General features: G+C 41.1%; 1 protein-coding gene across 5 annotated transcripts in view; it reads right to left on the reverse strand.

Annotated features, from left to right (window-relative positions):
• LOC102305603 (SPHK1 interactor, AKAP domain containing) overlaps positions 1 to 25,707 on the reverse strand; it is a 161,807-nt gene that overhangs the window by 35,406 nt on the left and 100,694 nt on the right. For 2 of the 5 annotated variants that reach the window (XM_005933175.3, XM_005933174.3), the window contains exons 1-4: positions 21,960 to 22,087; positions 14,900 to 15,002; positions 13,587 to 13,697; positions 44 to 103 (exon numbers count right to left, since the gene is read on the reverse strand). In XM_005933175.3, the coding sequence (XP_005933237.1) occupies positions 44 to 103; positions 13,587 to 13,697; positions 14,900 to 15,002; positions 21,960 to 22,072 (387 nt within the window). In that variant the 5' untranslated portion in view covers positions 22,073 to 22,087. Of the gene's footprint in view, positions 1 to 43; positions 104 to 13,586; positions 13,698 to 14,899; positions 15,003 to 15,112; positions 15,426 to 17,329; positions 17,731 to 21,959; positions 22,088 to 25,707 lie in introns of those variants that run through there. The other 3 variants (XM_005933173.3, XM_014337074.2, XM_005933172.3) reach the window with 3 other exon arrangements.

Genomic DNA, 25,707 nt, shown 5'->3' on the forward strand with positions numbered 1-25,707 from the left:
TGCAAGGAGAGAACAAATGAGCGTGGAGGAGAAATCTGCTCACCTTGACGCTTTTGTCATCACGACAGTCAGTTTTCTGTGGGTCCAGATTTACAAAACAGACCTGAGAGTGAAGAAAAAGAGGGCGTCAGGATGATGGGATTTTACAGTAATTTTGAAGTTTCTGCACTGCCTGTCCATCAGCTACACTACAGAAGCCGTCTGTTCAGGCCACCACATTGTCATATTGACAGAGGCCTTTCTAAGGAGATGTTCTTGTCTCAGAGGGGCTGGTAGGAGCAGGTGTAAACCAGAAATGATTTTCTTTCTCCATGTCTCTCCTCTTTTGCTTTTCCTCGTCAGCTGTCTCCACGCTTTCACAGCGTGCCTGTCATAGTCCCCGTCTTTCATTCCCTGCCGGTCTCGCGTTCCCTCGGCTCTGACTGCAGGTTTAATGGTCTGTGATGGAGTTCTCATGTCAGTACTGGGACCCCGCGACTGTCCAATAGCTGCTGTTTGATTCTGCAGCATACAACCTCTGCTCTAAGTTGGCGCAGCCAAGTTTGCCCTGTGTGGCTAAAAGAATACAGCTCAGCTGCAACAGCATTGGAAGGGGAGTGCAGTTCACCTTGAGTAGTACCCCTACTCAATATGAATGTGCAGGGTGCTTGGAAGTGCCTTGGGCAGAGCGATATGTTTGCAATGCAATCACGATTTCATAATTTAAGAGAAGGAAATTATAGATACTCTGACAGATATGTAATACTCTCTTTGTTAATGGAAAGTATGAAAACATTCAGGATTAGCAAGGTAAAATTAGAACCAGTAGTTTTCAGTTATTGGCCTGATGTGATTGGCTGTTCCGTTTCTGTTTAACAGATGGGCATATATGAGAGCATTACTGTAATAACTATAATACAAAGGCAATTTCAGAGAAATACAATGAAGGAAATTCAAGAGGAGGGTGAGGGCTTGATCGACAAAAGCCACTAGAAGAAAAAGGTGTGTAATAGTCTGGGAGGTCAAAGGAATCCAGGGAAGCAACTCTTGTTGACTCCTGCTCTGTATGTCCTCCTTGCAGCCCTGCATGGAGAACATGCTGCTCTCCTGACAGAATCGTCCAGCCTGTCTGCAGTTTGCATTTAAAGGTCATGGTGGCAAGCCAGAGGGTTGTTAAAAAATGTCTTGTGTATGGATGTGACAAAAAAAAAAAAAAAAAAAAAAAAATCCTCCAAACAGTTTATGTTTGGAGAAGGGGAAACCTGGTTATGTCCGTGCCATGCGTTGGGCTGACTGAGCTACATCTCGGTCAGGGCTGCTCGCCACGATTGATGGAACAATGAATTCTGAATCGTAGCAGCAAACTCCAAATGAAAATGTCAGGATATGAATTGAAGCAATAGAGAAAGTGGGTCATGCGGCAAACAGCCACCCTGAGGATGCGAGTGGTTTTATAGAAGATAGATAAGGGGCATAAAGTTAACGTTTTGTAACGTGACCGTAATCAAACAGAAATTACATAAAAGGACCTGAGGGAAGCAGTTCGAGTGAGGAAATCTACCAACATCCTAGAGCTGAAGCTGTACAGTGAGCCGTTTTATACAGAGAACAAGCCAAAAACTCCAACAAAGGACTGATCCACAGTTACTGGACATATTCAGTTGCACCTATTGTTGGATTAGGTGGTGGAACCAAATACTGAACATAAGGTTTGCATATTTTGTGTCCTCACAAATCCCTGTGGGATTGTAGATAACAGAAAAACGAATAACCTAATCTAGTTTGTTTTCATTTAAAAGAAAAAAAAATTGGCTCTTGTTGATTTTTTTAGGATCATGAAAGGTCACAGTGTCTAACATCTAACCATCTGTTGGTTGCTCATTAATTTAGTCATTCTTAGTTACTGTGGTATCTTCTCTTCTCTCAGTGAACTTGGGGGTGGGGGGGAGAGAATACCGCTAGCTCTCCCTTTCACTGCCGCCACCTCCACGTCTGCTCTACCTGCTGATATCTAACCCCATTCTTTCCTCTACAGACCTGCAAAAACAATATAGATTCAAATAACCACATTTTGACGCCCATCACAGTTTGAAATAATTTCCCCTGAACCTCCTGAGGTGTGCCTGGCGTTTGCTGCTAGGCTTTTAAACAGCAGTTGTGAGACGGCACACATACCTCACGACTTTCATCTTTTCCTCATTTATCGGTGTTTGCTTAAAGAAGATCTAGTCCCAGAAAGCCGTGTCAAAGTATAGAAGCCACAACAGATCCACATGTATTTTTTTGGGTAATTTTGGGGGGAAATAATGTCACATTTTCTAGCTGCAGATGTTAAAGTGAAGCAACAACTGCTGCGATAAATAGGCCAATGTACTCATGAGTTTATATTCCAACATGAGGATTTGCTTCTGCTGTTTTTGCCATCTTTAAAACACAGTCAGGGCTTCTTCATCAAAGAAAATGGTAGAGTTAAAAGAAACAAAAGACTGATAACTTTCAAAGAAAGGGCAGTGACAAAAAAACAAAAAAAAAAACAACAAAAAACCTGTCTGCAAAGTCAGATGGAAGCAGTCAAAATATCCTTCAGCCAAAAGCATAATGTGACACATTCAGAAAGGCCAATTTCCTCCTCACCTTCAATCTGCTATCTTTCAGTCAAACAATGATTTCTAAACTATGAAGGCTAATAGGATGAAAAATGCTGCTCGAAAACAGATTCAGCCAAACAGAAAAGATGTGAAGTTAATGGCAGCTGACAATGACAGAATCTATGAAAGGTCTCTCCAGTCGCACCCTGATGAGGATGGTGGATTTTTATTTAACTATGGATGGATGGGTATTTAGTCATTCATTTATGTTTGTCTGGTGCCCTTCATGGGCCGCATGTGTCACTTATAACATTCTCCTTTGCTGACTCGCTATCAAAATAATCAGAGCAATCTACTCAGCGAGGAGTGAAAGCAGTTTGCCGTTTTGCTCGTCTTTTCAGATCAGTTTACAGGGCGTGATGACGACCTTTTCTGTTGTCACAATTGCCGTCAAATGCCAGTGAGATGCACATCAGGCATTAGATTACACACCAGTATAAAAATATTTCCACATGCTGAACCTAATCTGATCCAAAAAGGAGGCTGATAATTGATTTTTTAACTTCTTTCACTGTGTTTGGTTTTGTGTCTGCAGTTTTTCACTTCCTGTCCACTTGCTCATCACGGGATGAACAGCCGGTTCCGTTCCCTAGCTTATGAATGTCTCAGCAGTATTCGCTTGTGCTGATTATTTGGAAATGTTCCCAGAGAAAGCCACCACGACATCTCCCACCCGTCTACCAACACGTCGCCTGCGCACAACCCACAGGCAGAACAAATTGAGCGATCCAGACCCGTGACCTTGAGAGGGGACTGAAGCAATTTAACACTATCAGACGGCGAGAGTCGAGAGGAGGTTGTTCTACATTTGGGAAAGGAGAGGACCATTCAGCCGTCTCACGGTGACGCAAGCGCAGGGACATGCTCTGATTCTATCAGACATAGTGGACAACACGCAGGTGCATCAGCCAGTCTCTGAAGGACTGACCAGGTGGGTGAGATAAAGAGGACAAAGAAATGGTTTGATGTTAGAACGTGATGAAGAATAATGGGCTCCAGTTTTGAGCAACAGCCAGTAGTAAGAGGTTATTAGCTTTGACTTATATTTTATATCAGTAGTTACATTATGGCTTCATAGTGTAGTGGTTTAGACGGTTGCTTAGAAAGTCAAAGATCCCCAGTTTGAACCTGGGAAGAGATACAAACCTATTTGGGGTTGCATCAGGAACGACATGTGTACAAATCTCTTGACTCAAATATGCAGTGAAGCTGATTAACGGATAAAGGTAGCTTATCACTAATTATATTCATTTTCTAAGTGAAGTTCATGGTTAAAGTTCCACTAACTGATGGAGTAACAAACCTTGGACATGCTGACATTTACAATAATCACCTTCGAGGTGGTTTATTGAGCCCGCCGAGCAGCCGCAGAGCATACTAACACTCATTTGGAGTGTCTGACCACCTCATGAGTCTTAGATCAATACTCCCTCTCCGTCTGAGATTTGACTGCTGCTTTCACTAGCTGATTGCTACCTACCAAACTGAACCAGGAGCAACAGTGAAAGCAACGAGAGCGTTCAGAAAAGAAAAAGCCAAAAGGGTTCATTTCTATCAAACAGCTGTTTCACAGAAAGTAACGGTGTAATTTGAGAGTATTGTGAAAATAAATTGTAAATTTTTTTAAGGGTGTGCACGTCTACACGCAGGCTCGTGTTCGTGTCAGAACTCTGGCTAAGACCTGCTGTTGAGTGTCTCCCCACGCTTTCGTGCTTCACTAGGTGCTCAACCCGTGAAAATTTACAGCTGTGCTCGGCTTCAGCCCAGGCGGTCAGTGTGGGAACTCTGGGTGACTCTGACCACCTGTGCTGACAGACCACCAAAACCAAAACGGTCAGAGATGACCTTTACTAGAGAAGGAAAACAAATTTCAGTTTTACCAGCGAGCTTCAGTGCTAGATGTCCTCGCCATTGTTTTAACAGACTTGAAGGAAAAACAAGTCACATACTGAACTTTGAAGCCAAACATGTGTTAAATTGCACATTTATTTTTGGAATTAACCTTGTGAAATGTTTGATACTGCTTAACAAACAAGAGGACCATTGGCTATTTTTGGGGGCTTTTTTTATGATGTAGCTGATCAGAGATTACATTTTTCTTTGATTTAACCTTTATACAGGTACATGTCTCGTTTACAGAGAGTTGTTTGATGATCACTAGCATAACATATCACCCCTCCATTTTGAGCCTATAGGAATATATAGTGTGTGAATGTGCGGAGGATTGCCTGATACAGACAAAATAAATGTTAAACACAGAATACTTGTCAACATGCTGAAATTGTCCACAGGGCAGTTGTACAGTTTTAGCTTCTGTATGATACAGTTAGATTTATAATGAGTGTCCATCTATGACCCCAACTCTGCAGGCATGCACACATCCTGCACAGGGGTACAATTGTCCTGACTTATTTATGCATAAAATCCTATTTAGCCAAACTGTCTGGCAAGCACATTTCTTTCTTTGTACTAGTGCACACACACACACGCGCACACACACACACACACACACACACACACTTTACAGATAGAGTTTCAATACAACATTATGTGCACAGACATGGTCAATATAAGAAATCATTACAAACATTCTGCGTCCTTTGTCCATCAAAGCCTCGTTCCTCCAAAGCAGCCCCCCTCTCTACTCCCTACTCTGATCCTCCTACACACAGCTGCTGCTCTTGGTTCTGCTGTCTCCTCTTTCTCTTTTAAGAGTGGCTCTTTTTTTCCTCGTGCCTTAAAATACATATATCCTGAACAACCATATTTACGCTTTCTCCTCATCTTTCCCCCCCAAAAACTAACAATAAATTCCACAAACGTGAACTAATTACTGAAATAATACTACATTAATAGTAGTACTTGTCAGACATTTACTTTGGTCTTTTTATGCAGTTGTCCTGCAGGTATATTTTGCATGTCCTTTGTTTCCACTGGTGGTGTAATTAAAAAAAAAAAAAAAAAAAAGAAAAAAAGAAAAGAAAAGAAAAGGAAACACATGGACATGGTCCCAAGCTTCCTTTATTTCTTTCTTGTAATGTATTTTGACTTATCTCGGTAGCTGGCAACTTTAATTATAATCCATTTTAAGTGTAAGTGAATGCAAACTATGGTTTTGAGGGAGGGGGGGAGAACATCAAGGCTCAGTGGCTCTGCCATATTAATTTTGCAAGCTACACTGTGCTGGTGTTGAGACCAGACAGGCATGCTGTTCACACAGACTGATGATTATAAACAGCCTGAAATTGTGGTCTCACATTTAAGTACCTGCCTATAAAATGCATAACAGCAGCTGTCCACGAGGCCATAAAGGAAAAGAACACATGCTGCACACCGAGACTGGCCAGGCTTAGTCGCTTCCTATTTGATATGCGTGATCAGATATAGCTTTAAAATAAAAAACAAACAACAAAGCAACAACATGTACTATTCTCAAATCCAGACGTGAAAAAGAGGTTAATTTTAAACAGCTGTGCCTTTCTATTGCCGAATCACGCAGTGTTATACGGTCACTGCTTGGCAGTGAGCTGCTGAATTTAGCGCCCCAGGCTAAAAGAATGCTACATACAATGTTGTGAAAAAGTATTTGTTCGCTTGCCACTTACATGTTTCAGCACAAACAAGTTTACTTGAGTAATAACTTGAGTAAATATAAAATTCAGTTTTTAAATTATGATTTCATTTATTGAGAGGAAAAAACAAAAACAAACACTGTATGAAAAGGTAGCTGCTAGCTTTCCACACCCAGGCCTGATTACTGCCAGACCTGTTGAATCATGAAATTCTTTAAATAGAACCTGACAAAGTGAATAGACTCAAAAATCTCAAAAGGCATGATCTAAAGAAACAGATGGAAAAACAAAGCTGACATCGATCAGTCTGGAAAAAGTTATCTGGAGGCTTTGGGACTCCACTGAACTACAGTGAGAGCCATTATCCTTAAATGGAGAAAACTTGGAAAGGTGGTGAACTTTCCCAGGAGTGGGCGGTCCACCAAAATTACTCCAGGAGTGCATTGATAATTCATCCAGGAGGTCACAAAAGAAGCCAGAACAACATTACAGAACTGCAGGACTCACGTGTCACAGTTAAGGTCAAAGTCTGTGTTTCAACAATAAAAAATGGACACTGAGCAAAAATGGCTTCCAACGGAGAGTTCCAATGAGAAAAACAAAGACCCGTCAATGATGATCCTAAGACTGACAAGGCAACCCCTAAAGTATTTGGAACGCCTGAGTCCTGTTACATCTGCTGTAAAACTAACACAGCATTTCATAAACAGATCATCATACCAACAGGCAAACATGGTTCTGGGGTTGCTTTGCTGCTTTAAGACCTGGGCTGTAATTCATGGAACCATGAATTCTGCTCGCTACCAGAAAATGGGGAAACCCTCCAATGTGACTGAATTAAAACCATTGCCAGTTAACACAAATTGTCTTGACTGCAGTTCTTGCTGCCAAGATTGGCAGAACCAGTCATTAGGTTTAGAGGACAAGGGCAGGACAATGCTCTTTTACACAGGGCAGGTAGGTTTGAGTAGCTTTGTCAAAATCTGTTTGATGATCTGAAACATTTAAGTGTGACGCAAAAAAACTAAGAAATCAGAAAGGCGACAAATACAGCTGTCGTCTTCTGATTCTTCTTACTATATACGTCAGTTGGGTTGACAGATGTATACATTCACCAAAGGGTCATATTTTTCAGTAAATACAGGTGGAAACATGTCAGTAGGATCTTTTAAGTGATCTCAAACCTTAAAGGACTGAGGTGAAAATGACTAAGAGTAGGTTACAGGTCTCTGAAGGCCCCGGGTAGGTGATGCTTCAGTTTTTGAAACGCATACATTCAATTGTGTCTACACATTTGGAGAAGTGCTGAGATGAGCTAACAATACAGTTTATCACAAAGTTTGCATGGCAAAGAATGATTTGGCTTTATCACTGGATGAGAGTGCGTAGGAAGTTAATCAATGCTATTTCTATTTACATCTGTTGTACAGTTACACTCCCATTTCCTCTCTCCAGAAATGTAATCCTATTATCACCAACCCCAAATCCCTTCTGGTACGCAGCCACAGAAACACAGTAGTCATACTAATATTAAATCTGTTAAATAAGACATTACAGTAAATGTAAGTGCTTTGAAGCAATTTCATTATTAGCCATTATTTTCATTTTTTTCCCCTCCTCCACTGCTTTTACTATCTCTATTGTCACCTTGCTAGGCTAAGAGAAACGCGTGCGTCCACGTTCAAAATGCATTGTTTTAAATTTGCGAAGTCAGTGTGCTAAAGCCAACGCACGATATTAAGCCAGTGCATAAAATTACACACCTCCCAAATGTGTTACTGCACATTAGGCTGGCTTCCAGCTCCAGAGACAGCTACACATCACCTAAACAAGACCCCGTCCAAGCTACACGTTGAACTAAGACTATACGATCAATATTAAATAAACATGCACTAAAAACTAGATTTCCAACACACTATGGATTAAGAATGGTATGTTGCTCTAGTTTATGTGCGTTTGAAGGCAGGTGAGCAGATACTTTTGGAAATAAAGTGTCTCTCAAAACAATTTGGGAAGAGGGAGGGAAATAAATCTTGGATGCCTCTGCACTGTTGCCCCTGAGCAGACAAATTCATCTTCGCCTCAACTATAAATATTCAGACTTGGTGACATACAATCTAATATAAAGACAAAAAAAAATAGGAGGACTTTAGACCACAGCTTTGCACCATAAGCAAAAATCTGTCAAAAAAGACACAGTCTAAAGAAGAAACTGCGAGAAGTGGTTTAAGTCTTGGATGAAGGAGGTTTTGTTTCCTGCTCCGATCCTGCTCTAAGTCAGCGCTGCTGCCGTGGCCGATGGCATATTTATTCTGTCCCCCCCCCCCTTCTCTCTCTGTCAGGAAGGGAAAGGTCAGGACACGACACACTACCCAAGTGAGAAGTGTTTGAGTCTCGTGATGAATAGGTCATTTTCCTACATGGACTGCAGTTCAAAGGGGAAGATGGATGGAGAGAGGAATGGAAAGTGTTCGGCAGAGGCTCTGAAGGCTAACCTAAACTTCTCGTGTCGGTTTGGGAAACATTTCCTGCATGTGAAAAGTGCCGACAATAGTTTAAATATATAGACTTCTGCTCTCTCTAATTCTTCTTTTATTGCTGGAGTTTTATGAACAGCTTAGTTTTAAATCATGTTGGTAAATAAATGCAAGTAGCAGATAGAACAATAGAAATTCGCAGAGGTTAAGCAACAATTTGCCTCGCAAATGAGAAAAAAATTAGGTGCTGCATTTCTCTTCAAAACGCTCATCTTGTCAGAGCACTCAGGGGTGTGATGAAATTCAGTGTGACTATCGCAGCAACATGACACTTCTCTGTGACTTCATGCATTAAAACATGAGTGAATGATCAAAGGTGACAACGCAATGCAGCCAGAGGTGGATTATGGAGCGAAACACAGAAAATCCAGAGCTTTTATCTTTTATTTAGCTCACAGTTTTTGGCCTTCCACACTCATTTTAGACTACTCCTGTTCCTAAACACACAAAAACTGATGCTTTTCCCCCTTTCCCTCACTCAAGCGATCATTCCTTAGAAAACTTAACCTCAGACTTGTTGGCCTTTGGATATCAAGGTTTAAACTGTACATATTTGTATATAAAAGTACATTTTCATCCCTGTGCTTCTTTTATGATGGCATTAACTGCAAATTCCAGTTTGACTGATTCTCTGTGCAAGCTGCAGAAAAGCTGAACGGTGAATTGAGAGTCACGAGAGCGATTTGTCATGTTGCAGTCCGAGAGCGTTGCTCCAAGGGGACGGGTCTCATCTGTTTGCAGTCGTATTAACGTTTTCCTCTGATTCATAGAAAACAGTAGAGTAAAGAAAACAAATGGCCATTGTATTATTTATACAAAACCTGAAGATTAAGATGCTAGGGCTTCCGTTATATGGAAGAAAAATTAACACTGTCTGCATAAACTCAGGTAGGAGCTTGAGAATAGTCTTCTGCAGAGTCGTCTTTATTTTCATGTTGGCACTGGTCACACACAGCTTTTCATGGAAAGCAAAAAAAGTCCCTCCGTCCCTCACATCATTTACAGGCATTTATGCATATATAAGCTTTCTTCACATTTCAATCAGGTTGAGGTTTGGACTTTGACTGGGCCACTGCAGCAACTTGATTCTTGTTTTTCTCCATTTGCTGGTGTTCTTGGATTCATTGTCCTGTTGCACGATCCAGTTATGGCCAGGTTTTAGCTGTCAGAAAGACAGCCTCGCATTTGAATACTTTGCTCTGCAAAGTCTAAGGAGCTTGGAAAGAAATGCATCTGGACTTCCCAGATGCTCCCAGACTCCTCTTTCAAATCATCTGAGAAGAGTGAAAGAAGCCATCTATGTCCACTGCAAATGACCATCTTTGAACAGAGGCCTGTGTCTTATGACACCAACTGTCTGCCATCTATAATCCAGTTTTGAGATCCCTTCCCAGAAGCCTCAGCACCCACTCACAACCTGGGCCATTTGACCTCAGAAAAATCACATGATAGGGTGGGGCTAGGTTTCACCTGAAACCTTGGCTGATTGTGACCCACGCCCGTTTTCACACCTTGGCTCGTGTGACTAGGTAGAAGATCATTAGGGGGTCCTCTTGGGACCCACTTGGGTACACTCCCATAGGGCTTAAAATCTGGGACTCTCCACCAATCGCTCTTAGAACTGAAGAAGCTTCTTGGATAAGTTTCCTTGAAGACCTTTCAGCTCTTAAGTCCAGATGCTTTTCTTTCCAACCTCCTTAGACTAAAATGACCTGGATGACTCAGAACCTTAGCAGAGACATATCTGCTGTACAAAGTTCATGGTTGGGTCAGTAATTTTGCTGTATGCAGATCCTTTGGCAGCAAAATATAATCAGCCCTCCACCTTAACAGCTGGTATGAGATGTTTGTGATGATATGCTGTGGGTTTTTTTTGCCAAGCATGGCGCTCTGCATTATGGTCAAACATTTCCACTTTGATCTTGTTTGTCCAATAGACACTGTTCCTGAGGTCTTTAGTTTACATGTGACTTTGCAAACCTAAGCTGTGCCGCCATCTTCTTTTAAGAGAGGAAGAGGCTTTCTCCTGGCAACCCTCCCGCACAAGCCGTTCTTGTTCAGTCTTTTTCTAATTGTACTGTCTTGAACTTTAATATTTAACACATTTGGTTTTTTTACGCTTGCTCTGAGCATTACACCGTCTGACCTTAAGGTGAATTTGCTGCGACATCCACCCCTGGATTGTCTTGTGTTGCAGTTTGTGTCTGGATTGATGCTACAGACCAAGAAACTGCCAATCTTTCTGATTTGATAGAGGTGCGCACACTTGCTGATGATTCAAGTGCATCTGATTAGCAGAAAGTGGCTGCCACTTGTCCTTTTAACTCCTATGAAAACTGTATGCATGTACTTATTTTTTCATGGTTGCGCAACCAGTGGATAACAGGTGCATTTTGAGCGATGTACAGATCATCAGCCCTCTATAAATCTATTAAACTTAAAGTAGACATGTTTTCATCTCGTCCTTTTTTTTCTTCCTATGTAATCTTGCAACTCTGTTACTTTGGATTATTTTTATTATTAAACATGCTCAAAGATAATAATAATTTAAAAAAAAAGGGTCAGTGTATGTCTAAGTAATTCCTATAAGGCAAAAGCTCAAAAACCCCAGTAGATAATAGGATCATCTCAGACACACAGCTCTGAAACCCTAACCAACTGCTGTTCAAATGTTTTGTTTGTGAAAGACAACCAAACTGAAGCAAGTTGGCTTAAATTGATGGCGACCTTAAACAGCTTTTTGATGAAAAATGCAGGATCAGTATGTGAAACACAGGAATGTTGGGATCTCGGTGAAATAGAAAACTGACAAAACACAGTTGTTCGAAGCTTGTGCACATCATCTACAAGAATGCAGCTCATGTCGGGTGGTTGCAGGAACATTCAATTCAGCATGCAGCTGCTCACACTTATGAAGTGTGACATGAGTGTGAGAACGGTGCTCTTTGCTAAATTACTGCTATTCCTGTTACCTTGGTAATGATTACCAAGCACTCGAGGCATCTTTTATGGATAGGGGAAAACAATGTGCAAGCACTTTATTGCTTATTAAGTGGTGTATTACTGTGTATTACATTAGCTACATAAACCTGACCATCTTAGCCTGTGACAGAGATAATTATAGAAATTAAAAGTAACTCTTGCTCGTGTATTGATTCAGTAGCGAGGATAAACTGCAGTAAGTTCAATGGCACTGGTTAGCTAAGGCTTGAAAACCCTGTTACTGTTTGTTGTGTTTCACTGCAGACACACCTGTCAAATCCCACTTTAACCCCCAACGCTAACCTCAAAAATGTGCTGTGAACTGAGAGCAACAAAAGTAGCAATAAAACAATAAAAATCCACGGCAGGTCTGTGACACTGCAGTTTAGCATGGCGATAATAAAATAATAATAATAATTATCAGTGATTCTAACATGGTGATGTAGTGCTTATCATGTTAACCATTAAGAACATTTACACCTACAATCTGGATGATTTGGGGAGAATCAGTTTGGGATATTTTCTACGACTGCCCTTCCTCACATCAGAAAATGCACATCAGGAAATTAAATTCCACTTCAAAAACTACTGGAAATATTCAGTGGACAGAGCATGTTGGACAGTCAATCCTGTAAATATTGGCTTTGTTATTCACAAATCGGTGCAATCCAACATCAACTTTGCACAAGGGAACTGTCTGTTTATGTGATTGTGGGATGCAGTACCATTCAGACGGAAAATGACATTGAATGTGTGCATCATGTATAAAAACGTAATGACAACTCGCTGCAGATGACCTGCGTGCTATAAACAGACAGAATCATTAGAACTTGTAGACGTGGAAAGCAAAGCAGCTTTTGGTCCATAGAGCTGGTCCTGCAGTCAATGAGATGAGGCTGCAAGATGTGACCGGTGATTTAGAAGTGTTGCTTGGATTCTCCTGGTAAATATGTGTAGATTACATATAAATGGGATTTTTTTTTTTTTTTTTTTAAAGAAAAAGTCAAGAAGCAGGGAGTCAAAAGATAATCTGCAGCTGAAGGTAAGAAATTTAATTTTATCCCGGAGGGGCTTGAATGTAGACTTATTATTAGGCTGTGACAGCGTGAAAGAATATGCCATTCTTATTGAGAAACAGCTGGTGTTATTAGAGAGAACAGATTGTGTACTTCAGCTACTTTCCTTAATGAGTCCCACCTACATTAAAGATTGTGAGACTCCGGGGTAAAGCATTTTATTAAGAGCGTTGATCTAGTTTATGTCACATTTCAACGATGGTGTAAAATTGAACTGATATGCTTGAAGGATCAAACACCGGCCATTCCCGAACAAGAACCAAGTGCCTTTTACCCCTGACAGATGCAAATCCTGAATGTAATTCATACTGAATTTACAATTCATAAGACAGAGTGACGCTAAGGAAAATAAAAGGCTTCCACTCAGTGTTTTCACTCTGTTAATTTACAATTTCACAAAGTGAACAAAACAGCAAATTGAAATGACGTGCGAAAAGTGTTCACGCGACAGACGTAACGTCACTGAAAGTGATAAATGATTATCAAAGACCCTGCTCGTTAAAGTGAGCTTTCAAAAGGAGAAAGCAGAATAGAGCTGCAGTTTGTATCTACTCAAAGTTTCTGAGTAGATTATGAGCAAAACCTTTCAGTTAAATAGCAACAAGAAGCTACCACGAGCCTGCTGTAAAATATCTGTTTTTAAAGACGCGCTCAGTGGAAGCAGACTGAAGATGGGCCTTCACATCGTTCCTGCCTTAAACTTCAAACCGTTTCCTTTCCATCGCTGAACATAAAGACTGAACACTAGAGCCGATGTGGTCAGACTTTGTTGCCAACACGTATGCTACTCACCATGGTGCAGCCGCCCTCCATGTCGTCATCCAGCAGGCCCAGTCTGCACAGAGCCTTTTCATTCCTCAGCCAGTACTCCGATGAGTCCAGCACACTGTTACTGCACAGAACCTGAAGCACACAGATGAACTCTACTCAGATGCACCAACGCACACAGCGAATGACACCCACCCCCCCACCACCACACACACACTTTCTGAGTCACCCATCCACTTTCATCTGCCACTCTGCTTTCCCTTCAGGAGGATGGGATCAATTGACCTTTCTCTAGGACATTTATTTCAGTTTAAGTGTCCGCAGCTAGGCATCAGAAATCTGTCAACTAAGCAGTCACAGATAGTGTCCTCCCTTAGGTGATATTTTCATGAAACCCTAGGATGAAACGTAAAATCACGCAGCTGGTTATTTATAATGTTCTTCTCCGTAATAATCTAGTGTGTTGTAACTGCTGGCCAAGCTCTTTTAATAACCTCTCAGTTACAAAAATCAGTGATCCTCTTATGACAGTAATTGGTATTGACCTCATTAAATGCATCTGTGATCTTTCATTTGTAAAAGAAGATTGTTTTCTACTACTCAAGTGCAGCAGATAAAAGGTTAAAATCACATTTTATCCATTAATAGCATTCTTGTGCAATTATTTTGACACGTGACTGCGTTGTTCATTCTCACTATGTATTTTTAGTGACAAACCATGTCCCCCCATGCTTGCACCCTCTGGAACAGGCCATCTGTGCAGGCCTTCAGCCAGGTAAAAGTGACGCAGGGTCAGCTGATCTCACCGAGAGCGATAATATCGAAGGCTGCTGCCACAGGTCAGCGGAGCCAGAGGCCCAATTATAAGATAGATATCACCTTCTGTCTGTACAGGACACTTTGGTGGAAGTCAGTTAAGAACATGAGCAGTAGGCTAATTAGACTCCACCAGCACACATACATAATGTACAGTCAGGCACACACACCCAAAAGATCTACGGTACACACACTTTGAAAGGAAATTCAATCTAAGCCACCACCTCAGCCCACTGATCTGTATTATTTCTCGTCCTGTCTCTGTGGCACTGGGATGTGATAAATCTACTGGGCTGACCCGGGGGGCCTGACTGTTCCTCTTATTACACAACCCCTGAGCATCACTGGCACCCAGGAGGAGGAAATGAAAATTTCTGGCACTGCTAGAAACATATAGACTGATGGAAAGGCAAATATGACAGACAGGTGCACAGAAACATGAGCTGAGAAACAAGCAACACCCCCATCCTGTTATACCCAAGATGCTATGACCAAGACAGGTTTTGAACACCCAGTCTTACCTTCTTACAGGCGCTGATGGACGATGGCACTGCGCTCTCTGTGCTGCCTCCCTCCACCTCGATAGACTCTGAGCCTTCAAACATGGCAGACGACTGGAAGTTACTGTAAGGCAAAAGGGCACAGAGTTGACTTTGTCAGAGCGAGTTCTCGTCAAAGACTTCCCTTTTTAAAAAAAAATCTGGAATCGGTAAAGAGCGGTTATCTGGGCTTACTGGAGCGGCCCATTGACTGTCACATTTGCTCAAACTGTAAAGCTGGGACACTCATCTGTTGAATTAAGCAAACAGTTATTGTCAGACGGGAGATGCATTTCAATATTCTGCACCGAATACTTCATTCACTTCAGCTCGACCCTTCATAACCCAACGAGACAGGATCAAAGCCATTACCCATGCCTGAGCCCTGATCCTACAGTCAAGAAAATGTAACAGTTTATATCCAACCAAAGTGACATTTCTAATGAATAACTGAAGTTGATTTATTATTTATTTATTGTCTGTGGATGTCAAGACCCTTTTATCGCATCATTTGTTAAGTAAAAAAAAAAAAAAAAGTGGTCTTCTCCCCCAGAATGAGATATACAAATACATTCTGCATAAATGTAAAGCCAAACCTTTGTTGCTTTTAGCAGGAGGCTTTCATGGTATTCACAAGACTCTAAAGTGGTTTCCATTATCTGAAATAAACTAATATCAAACAAGCATGGAGCAATGGCAGTGCACCGTCCAAACATCAGAGTTTCTGTGCCAGATCCAAAAATTTGACTTGGAAAGCAGCAGCAGGAAAGGATCACAACATGTGACCTTTATTTGGAGCGCAGGACAAAATTATTGGACAAACTGTAGTGACGGGCGTACCTGTCAGAGTGCACAACGAGACGAAACACAGCAAACTCCAAAATCTCAGAAAGGCGTCATTATCCTCTATGCATGCTTTCACTGAGATAAGCCAAATCGAAGCTTATCCGGAATGGCATTTATGAGGATCAATTTGGAAAATGAAGAGGCTGGGGGTGCATATTTAAATAGGAACAGCTGTTTTTTTCTATAATCCACATATTTCAAAGCAAATTAAAAGCATTCTGTTTCCAAAGTCCCCCCCCTCTTCCCGGGGAATCACACAACTGTATTTGCAGTTAATGAACATGTCTGATGTAAATAAACTGTCACCAGAAAAATGAGTTTGCTGTGAATGTCCTGAACCACTAGGAAAAAAATAAAATAAGATAAAAATAATGTACTGGAGTTAAGTGGATATGACGTGCTTTAAATAGGCTGCTGTGTCTGCAAGGCGCACATCAAAACACACACACACACACACACACACACACACACAATGATTCTGCGGTGAATTTGTCGGATGCTTGCACAAAACTAGATGATGCAGGGTGAAAAATGGACGCGGGAAAACGCTTTTAAAGGGAAAGAAACGAAAATGGAAAAACGCCATAAAGCGGTTTGTTGGTGGTTTTCATGCACACGATGAGCGTTTATCACAGAAAACTGAAGACGAGGGGAAATGATTTGTCACGCGCGACCTGCTTTCTAATCTTTGCACCTAACGACCACTCCATCACGACACGGTGATGACTGACAGTTTGGTGCGCTCAAGTGCTCCCGGGCCCGAGGTAACCAACAGGCATCAGCCTGAAGTGAGGACACAATTAACCCCCTGCAATGTCTGGTTTTTAGACACGTCACCCTCCCCGGGTCTGCTGCTGTAATTCACTATGAAAGCTTGTACGATTGAGGATTTCATGCTCAGGTATGAGCGGGCCAGTTTACTGGTCCACAAGCTGGTAACTTTTGACGTTATCTTTGAGATTCCACAACTAAAAATAACCAGCGTGGCAAATTAAGATCTATAGACTGCACGAGCCTTCAATTTCACCTTCGACTACATGAAGCAGAAGACTAAAACTTACCAAGAAGGGGCAAAAAAATAAATAAATTTGGAAACGTGACTGCTGCCATTGTCAGACATTTCTATCAACTAAGCCAGGCTGGGTAAAACACCTTATTAACAGCAGAGCACTGGCAATAGCCAATAGCCTTCTCTGAAAGCAGCTCTGGTGTCACACTGCATGGATTTAGTGCGTTTTTCCCCCTCACAGTAAACAAGCACTCTGCACAGCACTGAAATCCCCACGTTGTACACCTGGAGCCTATACAACAAATTACACGCCGCACTGGCACATGTTGTAGGTAGACTTAAACTACCTAAAACACCATATCCGAAAATATCACATTAAAATTCTGTGCGAAGCCCCCCTAAAAAACATTAAAGTTCCACTCGAGTGAAAGAAAAACACCACAAAGTCTGAACAACATGCTCTCAAATCAGTTGCTGCACAGACAGATTTCGTTTTGGAATATGTGGTCGTCGATGTGTTATTTTTCTTTAAAGCTACTATAATTAAGACGACTTACCTCGGCGTCTTCAGAAGGCACTTTGCGCCTGCCATTGTATTAAAAAAAAAGAAAAAAAGAAAAGAAAACAGCCAAACTGTCCTCAGCCGACGTGTTTATTTCCTCTGCGGGGGCAGGACGACAAGAAGAGGTACAGTGGAGCGCTTTGACGCGTAATTGTCCCCTGGACACTCTCCGGTCCAGATGCGCATCCCCGATCGAGGAGTGAAGGAATCCCACACCGTTTCAGCGTGACTGGATGGGGACTGTGACGAGCCGAGTCCCCCTCCCCCCGTGGAATCAGGAGCAGAATGAGCAGCAGCAGCGCTTGCTTGTCCGCTCTGCGCGTCTGTGCCGTGTGGAAGCGCAGGAGCCCCGCGTGGATCAAACGTAACGAGCTGCACGACGCAGGCAAGGGCATTTGACACGGATAGAGCGCGCGCGCGTCCATGCACGAGCACATCGAGCTTGTTAAACTTAAAGCGTGTAATTGTTTTGTCTGCTTTTGATTACTGGCGGTAATTATTTTTGACACTTGCGAGCATCCCAGCCAACAGCAGGCACAATTTTTGACTTATTATCCCGAAATGTCAAAATGGCGAGCCAGGCGCCCAGACAGTTTACACTTTCAGCAGGCAAGGGGCAACAAGCATTCCCCTGGAGCTCTGGTTCATGTTAAATGAAAAATTCAGCACTTTTAGCTTTATCTCAATTAACCCCAGAGAGAAGCTGTCTCCTTTTAACCGCATGCTTCACTTTGTGGCTGTTTGTTACTGTGCAGGTAGTGTGTCATTTGACAGAGCTTGTTTGTTGGAAGACAGCTGCCAGTGCATCTGGGAATTATGCTGATGAGCACCAGGAGAGTGAACCAAAATAGTAGCCTAAAGCTGCTGGCAGCAAATCCAAAACAGTGGAAAATGTTAAATGAATCTGCAGAGCCGGAAGAAACTGCAGAGCTGGCTATAATTCTTAGTGGGCTTGTCATTAGGAGCACTTTAAACAGGCGTTTGATCCTTTACACATTTCAAAAAGGTTGTAGCTTTAAGCCTGTTATGACACACGGGGCAGAATCTATACCACAAACACACACATCACATGGTAGTTGCCAACTGAGAGAACTATTGAATACATATATATCTGTATCTGACATCAACTAATGTTCCACCCTTTGATCCAAGGAGGTCACCAAAAGCCAGACTAGGGAGTGAAAGAACCATGACCTTCAGTTCTGTTATTGCAGTGAGAATAATGTTGCTGGAAAGGAGAGAAAAAGTGAAGAAAGTGGTGGATATGAAAAATCTGAGACAGCAGGTGTCCTGATGAGATGCAAAGGAGTGACAAGTTCCAGAAAAACCCAGCATTAAGAGTTTCAGTAAGGTTCTGGGCCACTGGGTGCCGTCATAAATGCTTAAATCTACCTTGACACCAATTCTGCAAGTCTTTCGAACTGGAAGGAAGGAACACCACACTTCCAAAGGATTCCCTCATCCAGTTTTTTTTTTTTTTTAAATCACTGGTGGCGGAGAAGGCTTCCTCACAGCTCTCATGTGTGTTGAAACATGATGACTTTTACTAGTCAGCAAACCACACTGTTACCATTCATGCTCTTTAGGTGGGGAGCACCATCATCCCGGAAGAAAACATCGAGATAGAAATGTTTCATCGTAGGGTAAAGGTGATCACTCACAATTATTTTGCATTGATTTGCAAGTGATCCTGATCTCTGAAGGGGTAAACCCAGCAAAATGCTCCCTTAGAGTAGATCTCATCACCATAAGGTCAAGGGTTGGTCCTTTAATTTGACACTATACCATGTGTTTGTCTGCGTGTTGGAGCAAGAGAGGGGGAGAAAAGACGATTCTGTTGTAGATTTGTATGGTGACTAAAGAGTTGGGCTCCTTCACTCTGCTCAAAGGAGCATTTTTACCAAAGGGAATGTTTTTGTGCTCAAAGAAAATACATCTTATGCTGTTATCAGCATCCCGCAATTCGTCTGCGTCTCTACCCTTTGCTTTCATTCAGCTCTAACAATATCAAAGCCTAATTTCTGTAGTAGCAGTCTTGGCCATGCAGCATACAGAAAATAAGAAAAACCCACATGATAAAGTATTCAATGTTTCAAATGAATCTTTTCCCATCCATACTTTTCTGCATTCAAAATTAATGAAGACATATAGATAGTGCCTATAAACTTGTCTTGCTCAGCCAGCTTCCATCCAAAGCTTCTTCCACATTCTGATATAAATAGCAACAGTCCTGCATTAGCCAGCACTTCTCACCAACTGTTAATGCCCTCCCTGGTTATGTACAGTACCAGCTAATTTCATGCTTCTCTTCTGTTGAAAAGCATTTTGTCCTCCCTGAATCTTTTCAAATAAACAAACAATTCTGCAAAGAGACAGGCAAAGCAAAACACATAAGGGAAACCCATGCAGCTCACAGGTCAACAGAATAACTGCAAATAATGTAAATAAATAAAAAAACAAATCCCATCATCAGTCGGGCTTTAGAGTTTCATTATTCTGTGTGTAGTAAAACAAAGCATGCAGAATATTTTCATGCATTTCCAGTGCAGCTCTGTGTTATCAAGTATGGAGGATAGTGTCGAAGAGTATCTTGGTTTTCAGCAGAACAGAAACTCCCACGTCATCTAAGACTTTGCTGTTGGGCGGTGTGCATGAGTGACCTTAAAAGGTGACCCACATAGAATATCACTACACTACTCCCCGCCATCACCTGCACTTTCTAAATATAGATTTAATATCAGATTTAAGAAGAAAGAAGCATTCTGGTGTCACAGCAAAGCATGCGATTTTTATGAAATGCTGCGTTTACTGTCATGTAGATTAGAACTTTTCTGTCTGCCGTCTTCAATGGCAGGTTTTAAGCCTCAGCTTAGAGTGTCTAATATTGTGTTCTCAATAGGTGTAGTAGAACCATAGAACACCTCAGGGAATTGTGCATGACACCTAAAATAATTTAATAAGAGTTAGATCATTTAAAAACTATAAGTTTGGCAAACAACGCGTTAGATTCAATAGTTCTGTTTTAGTAAATGAACTGGTTCTTAGATTAGCTTTTTTCATACTCTAAGCACTTAAAGTGCTTTATGCAACATGTATCATTCACCCATTCATACTCTGATCAATGCACTGGAGGGCTACTTGGGTATCACTATCTTGCCCAATGCATCCAAACTGGAGACTGGAGCAGGCAGGGATCAAACCTCCAACCTCCTGATTAGCAGATGACCTGTACTACTTCTGTAGCTACAACCACCACTACTTGCCGATCTCACCCAGAATAAGTTCAATGCAGCGACTTTGACTACGAATGTGAAAATAAGCCTCCACAATAATAAAAAGACCAGTCAGCACTGCAATTCAATGACACCACACACTGCAGCCAATAAAATCATCATACTGTTGAATCCAGACTCGCTAACACACATGCAAGCAAACACGCGCACACACTCTCTCCTCGTGAAGACTTCTTCCTTCTCAGGACTTCCTTTAATATCCAAAAACTTTCTCCATCCCTTCAATGCACCAGTGGGCCTTGTGTGCTGCAATGTGAAGGGTCGGAACTTTTCTTCAGAGCTCTCTTTTCTCATTCTGCGCACACCATCTTTGATCATATTTTGTTAGAACTACTGACTGCAACATAAATAGCTTTGTGAAGAGCTTGCCTAAACATGTGCACCATTTGTACAATTCAATCACACCGCTCCCTGTGATCCCGGACTTTTTGCTCCATCTTAAAGAGTAACCACTGTGAGAAAGTATGAACACTTATCTCTAGAAGTGGTTGGACAGCACATCATACACACTAGCTCATCTGAGCTTACCCAGGCCTTTTGCTTGAGATTTTCTTCATCTCTCTAAAACTAACACAACAGTAGTAGGTGATCAAAGGGCAGTAAATCTTTCTATAGTCAAGGGTGTAATTCTGAGATTTGTTGAACCCTGTTTAGAAGTATAAACCTTGTTTTGGCAGAGGCAGCAGCATCTAACAGTTACACAACTGAATTTAAGACAGTTGCAACGAAACTGAAAACATCGAATCTTCACAAATGCTTTTGTTATCTTTTCCATTGTTTGAGCACTGCTTCCAGCCAAGAGTGATGCCATAAATCCCCTATAGCTGCAGAAAAAGCTAACATTGTTATCTTTTTACAAAAAAAACAGCTGAACATGAGAGGGTTTTTGACCAATTTTGTGTTCTCCATTCTTTAAGCACCGGTTTGAGCACCGTTTAAGCACCGGCACCGTTTCAAAAGTACCGGTCTGGCACCGGCATCGGATAAAACCTAAACGATACCCATCCCTAATTATTATTATTAAATTTAACACCAAATAGATCAGTGCTGTTAGTTTGGCCTTAATTGGGAGAGACCGTGATGGCTGCAGTTACAGCCACACATATTGGGTAATATCTATCAAACATCACAGTGCTGCTTACACATAACACTACACTTAGATTTTTCTTTCTTTAAATATAGTATTTAATTTACAGAGTAAGAAAGGGTTGGTTTCGGTTTAGATTTAATTTACTTATACAATCATATTATACTGTATTCTAAAATAAGTACGGACATTTTAGTTTACACAGTTGGGCGTATGATTTAATCTTTCTTTGTTTTCGGAGTTACCTCAGTGGCAGCTGCTCCAGGTCCTTTGGTTGATGAGCTAAGAAGTGGGAAAAAGGGCGGAGCAAGCCTATATGGAGACCTGCTAATTGGGTCATACCACAACTCTGGATCATGGGGGGAATGTAATTTGTTATGTTAGTTTCAGTTCGGTTTTTGTGTGTTCTACCCCTTTTTTTTACGACTTTGTGGACTAATCAGCTACTATTTAAATTTCCCCTTTAGATACATCAGTTTGTTAGAGTTAGTAGTAGTAGTATTGTTTTGTGCTAGCTTTTAACTAGAGTTTGGTTGCTTTGACCTCCTTTATGGGCCCAAGGTTGAGATTTTTTTGTATAATTTAACCAAGTTTGTTTTTGGGTGAAATAAAAAAAACTTTTTTTGGACTGTAACCTGTGCCTGACCTTCTTTTATTGCTTGGACTATCACAAAAAAACTTAAATTACGTAACTTTTACTGGAATCATATTTCATAGAGTTTATTGTAATATTTAAAATTAGTTAACTTAGTTGTCCTAGCTTGTCCAGTTGTGTTTGCTGTCAGGTGATCGAACCTGAAGTCAGAGTTGGGGCAGTTGTCTTGTTAGCATAGCTAGCAGAATCGAGGAATGTCGAAACTAGCAGTTGTAGCGTTAACCAGTGACTGTAAAACCATATTTTAAATAGTTATTGGGATTAATATATCAGAACCAGCCAGCTTAGCATTGTCACTGAAATCAACCTGTTGTCATTTTATAGCATACCAGTAAAGGAGAGATTTGTAGCTAACTGTAGCAATACCTTTTTCCAGTTAACTGATGAACACTAGCTGTGTCCCAATTCTGAGGCCACATTTGAAGGCCGATTACGTCACAGCCAGGCGACGAAGGCTGTCCCACTTCAAAGGCTGCTCCAAATGCAGCCGACAAATGCATCCTTCATTTCCCCAAATGTGAAGGATGGGTCAGGTGTATTTTACATGGAAGCAATACCTGCAGCAAACAGGGGTGAGTCTAAAGGGGGGCACGGGATGTGCTAGACCACATTAATTTCAAAAGCCAACAAGAATGTACATGGGCCATCAAACTATTAGCCACTTACCTGAGGGTTGTGAATTATTATTAATATTAACATTAATGTCTACGCCAAAAACCTGTCTCCTATTAAATCACAAAGCCTCCCATAAAGACAGAGTAAAGATAAATTTTTTTATACCTTATTTAGATTATATGTATATCTTATCTAATCTGATTTGACCTTTTACTGTACTTGAGATTATTGATATATTTTTGCATTTGAGAAAGTGTTTTCTTTAAAGGTAATTTCAGGTTATTTCAATATACACACAAAGGGTTTAGGTTTATTTTGACAGATGTGAAGTTAAACTTTAAAACATTGCAAAAATCGAAAATTAGAAGCAGTTCATTCTTCATTCATTAATAAGACAAAAGTATTTCCTATCTGAATATTTAAACAATTGACGGAATAATCAATAGCTTACTCAGTTACTAAAATAATCAATAGCTGCAGCCCTAGTGTAAATTATTGGACCAATCCAGTATTACACAGTATTACACCTCCAGGACACTGCGGCGTGCAGCCCGGATCTCAGCTGACCCTTCTCACCCTGGACACAGTCTGTTTGACCTGCTCCCCTCAGGCAGGAGGCTCCGGTCCATTCGCACCAGAACCTCTCGCCATAAGAACAGTTTCTTCCCCTCTGCTGTTGGACACATGAACAATAACCACATGACTGTCCCCGCCACTAACACATGACCCTACGCTGTGTCACTGCATCATTTCATGTTTGGCACTGATCACCACCTGCACTCATGTATATATCTTTCTACGTAGCACTCATAATTCTTATTCTCATGTATATATCTCATGTATATCTCATGCACATATCTTTCTTTTTACATAGCACTTTAATTCTTATTGTTTGCACTGAAGCACCGCAGCAATTTCCTAATGTTGTAAACCTCAACATCTGGCAATAAACCCCATTCTGATTCTGATTCTGATTGTGTGTGTATTTTGTTTTAACATAGTCTAGGCCTAAAAATGATACACAAACCTGATTCTCTGTACTGGAAATATTACATTGCCCCTGTAAAATTAAATGGAAATATCATTGAATTGTGAAAGGTTTGGTGATGAATGTTTGGAGAGGTTGTGTGGTTTTCTCTGTCATTAATGTAGCTTATGGAAGGGAAAGTCGTGTTCACAAGTTCTGCATTTTATATTTGCGTTTGAAACCATTTTTTCATTCGTTATATGAAAGTAAATTTCACATGGCTTCATTAAATGTCCAAAAGTTATTGTACCAAAATCCCCAGCTGATTTTGAAGATGTGGGAACTTTTTCTAGATTGGATTGACTGTATATGGAATGACCCTGCACTAAAAAGCTGGTAATTTTCTTTCTTCTTTGTTTGTAATAGAAAGTCAAAGTATCTTGACAGCACTATTTGGTATTCACACATTTAACATTCAGCCTCAGCATGCAGGGTACTGATGGTTTTGAAGATTTCAGCATTGAATTTTTCCAGCAAGGATCGCTGGGGTTCAAAACTGGCTTGAAACAGTTTTAAACAGTCGCATAGCAACAGCGAGTCAGTTTTAGCGTTTTCCAGAGGAGCCAGCAGAAATATGACAAACAACACGTAACAGCACACAACACAAACTGTTGCACCTGAAGCTTCACAGATGTTGACTACCCAACACCAACAGGAAAGATGTCTTTGCGCTGTTAATGTTTTCCCTTTTTCTTTACACCACTTCCTCTTTCTCATTCCCCTTCTGACTCTCCACCCTTCATCATCTTCTCCATCATCCTCCACACCTCTTAATCCAAAGGCTTTTCAGGGGGGTGAACTAATCCATTGCACACTTTCTTAAAATAACAGACGGAAGAACAACTAAAGTGGAGATGAAAGTGCAGGCTGCTCTCATCTGCAGAGGGCAGACATCTGACAAAGGCCCAAAGTAAAAACCAAATTAGATAAGAATCAGCTGGAGTACATGCCCTCTGTCAAAAGCCTGCCACAGCAGGGGTATTTTTAATTTAGTGACAGAAATATCTCACGTGAGAGGAGAAGATGCGATGATGAATCTGAGCAGTTGTGACGTAAAAAGGTATTTTTAGAACATCAGGAGTGCGAAGAATTCAACCGTGAACTTGTGAGGGGGGTGCCTGTGGGCTCACGGTGAACGTTCAGTCAGTAAATACGTAAACAAGCCTTATCAGAATAGAAATGAGCTTGGAAGTGGCATTGAATTCTACCCACAGTTCGTGCGTGGACTTTTTGTACCTCTGCTTTGAAGTCTGGATCACAGATTATTGCAGAACATGCAAGAAAAAAAAACAGCAGTCATGCTTTCTATGTCAAGCAAAATTGGGCAGGACTGGCCGCTAATCCTCAGTTAATAAACACTGAAACAGAACCTGTTAAAATCCAAATAACAGCACCTTCTTCAAATTAAATATCTGTGCTTTTTTCAGTAAAACTAAATTAACTGCTCCATTTCATCTTAAAACTGAGCCGCTATGCTCACACAATGAAATCAATAAATCCCTTTTTTCACTTTTATTATTATTCCACATGAACAGCGGGGTTTTGCTGATGGACAGTGATGTCAGGGATTGATGATGGTCAAAGTTAATGGCTGTAGCTGGCCAATTGAAGCAAATTTGATCCCACTTCCCCAGTGATGCATTAAGTTAACAGATCATCTGCAGAGGAATGGCTTATTTGAAGAGTTTCAGTCAGG

This window comes from Haplochromis burtoni, unplaced genomic scaffold, assembly GCF_018398535.1.
Source record: "Haplochromis burtoni strain Fernald_Lab_line unplaced genomic scaffold, NCSU_Asbu1 Contig_160, whole genome shotgun sequence".
In the NCBI taxonomy this organism is placed as follows: domain Eukaryota; kingdom Metazoa; phylum Chordata; class Actinopteri; order Cichliformes; family Cichlidae; genus Haplochromis; species Haplochromis burtoni.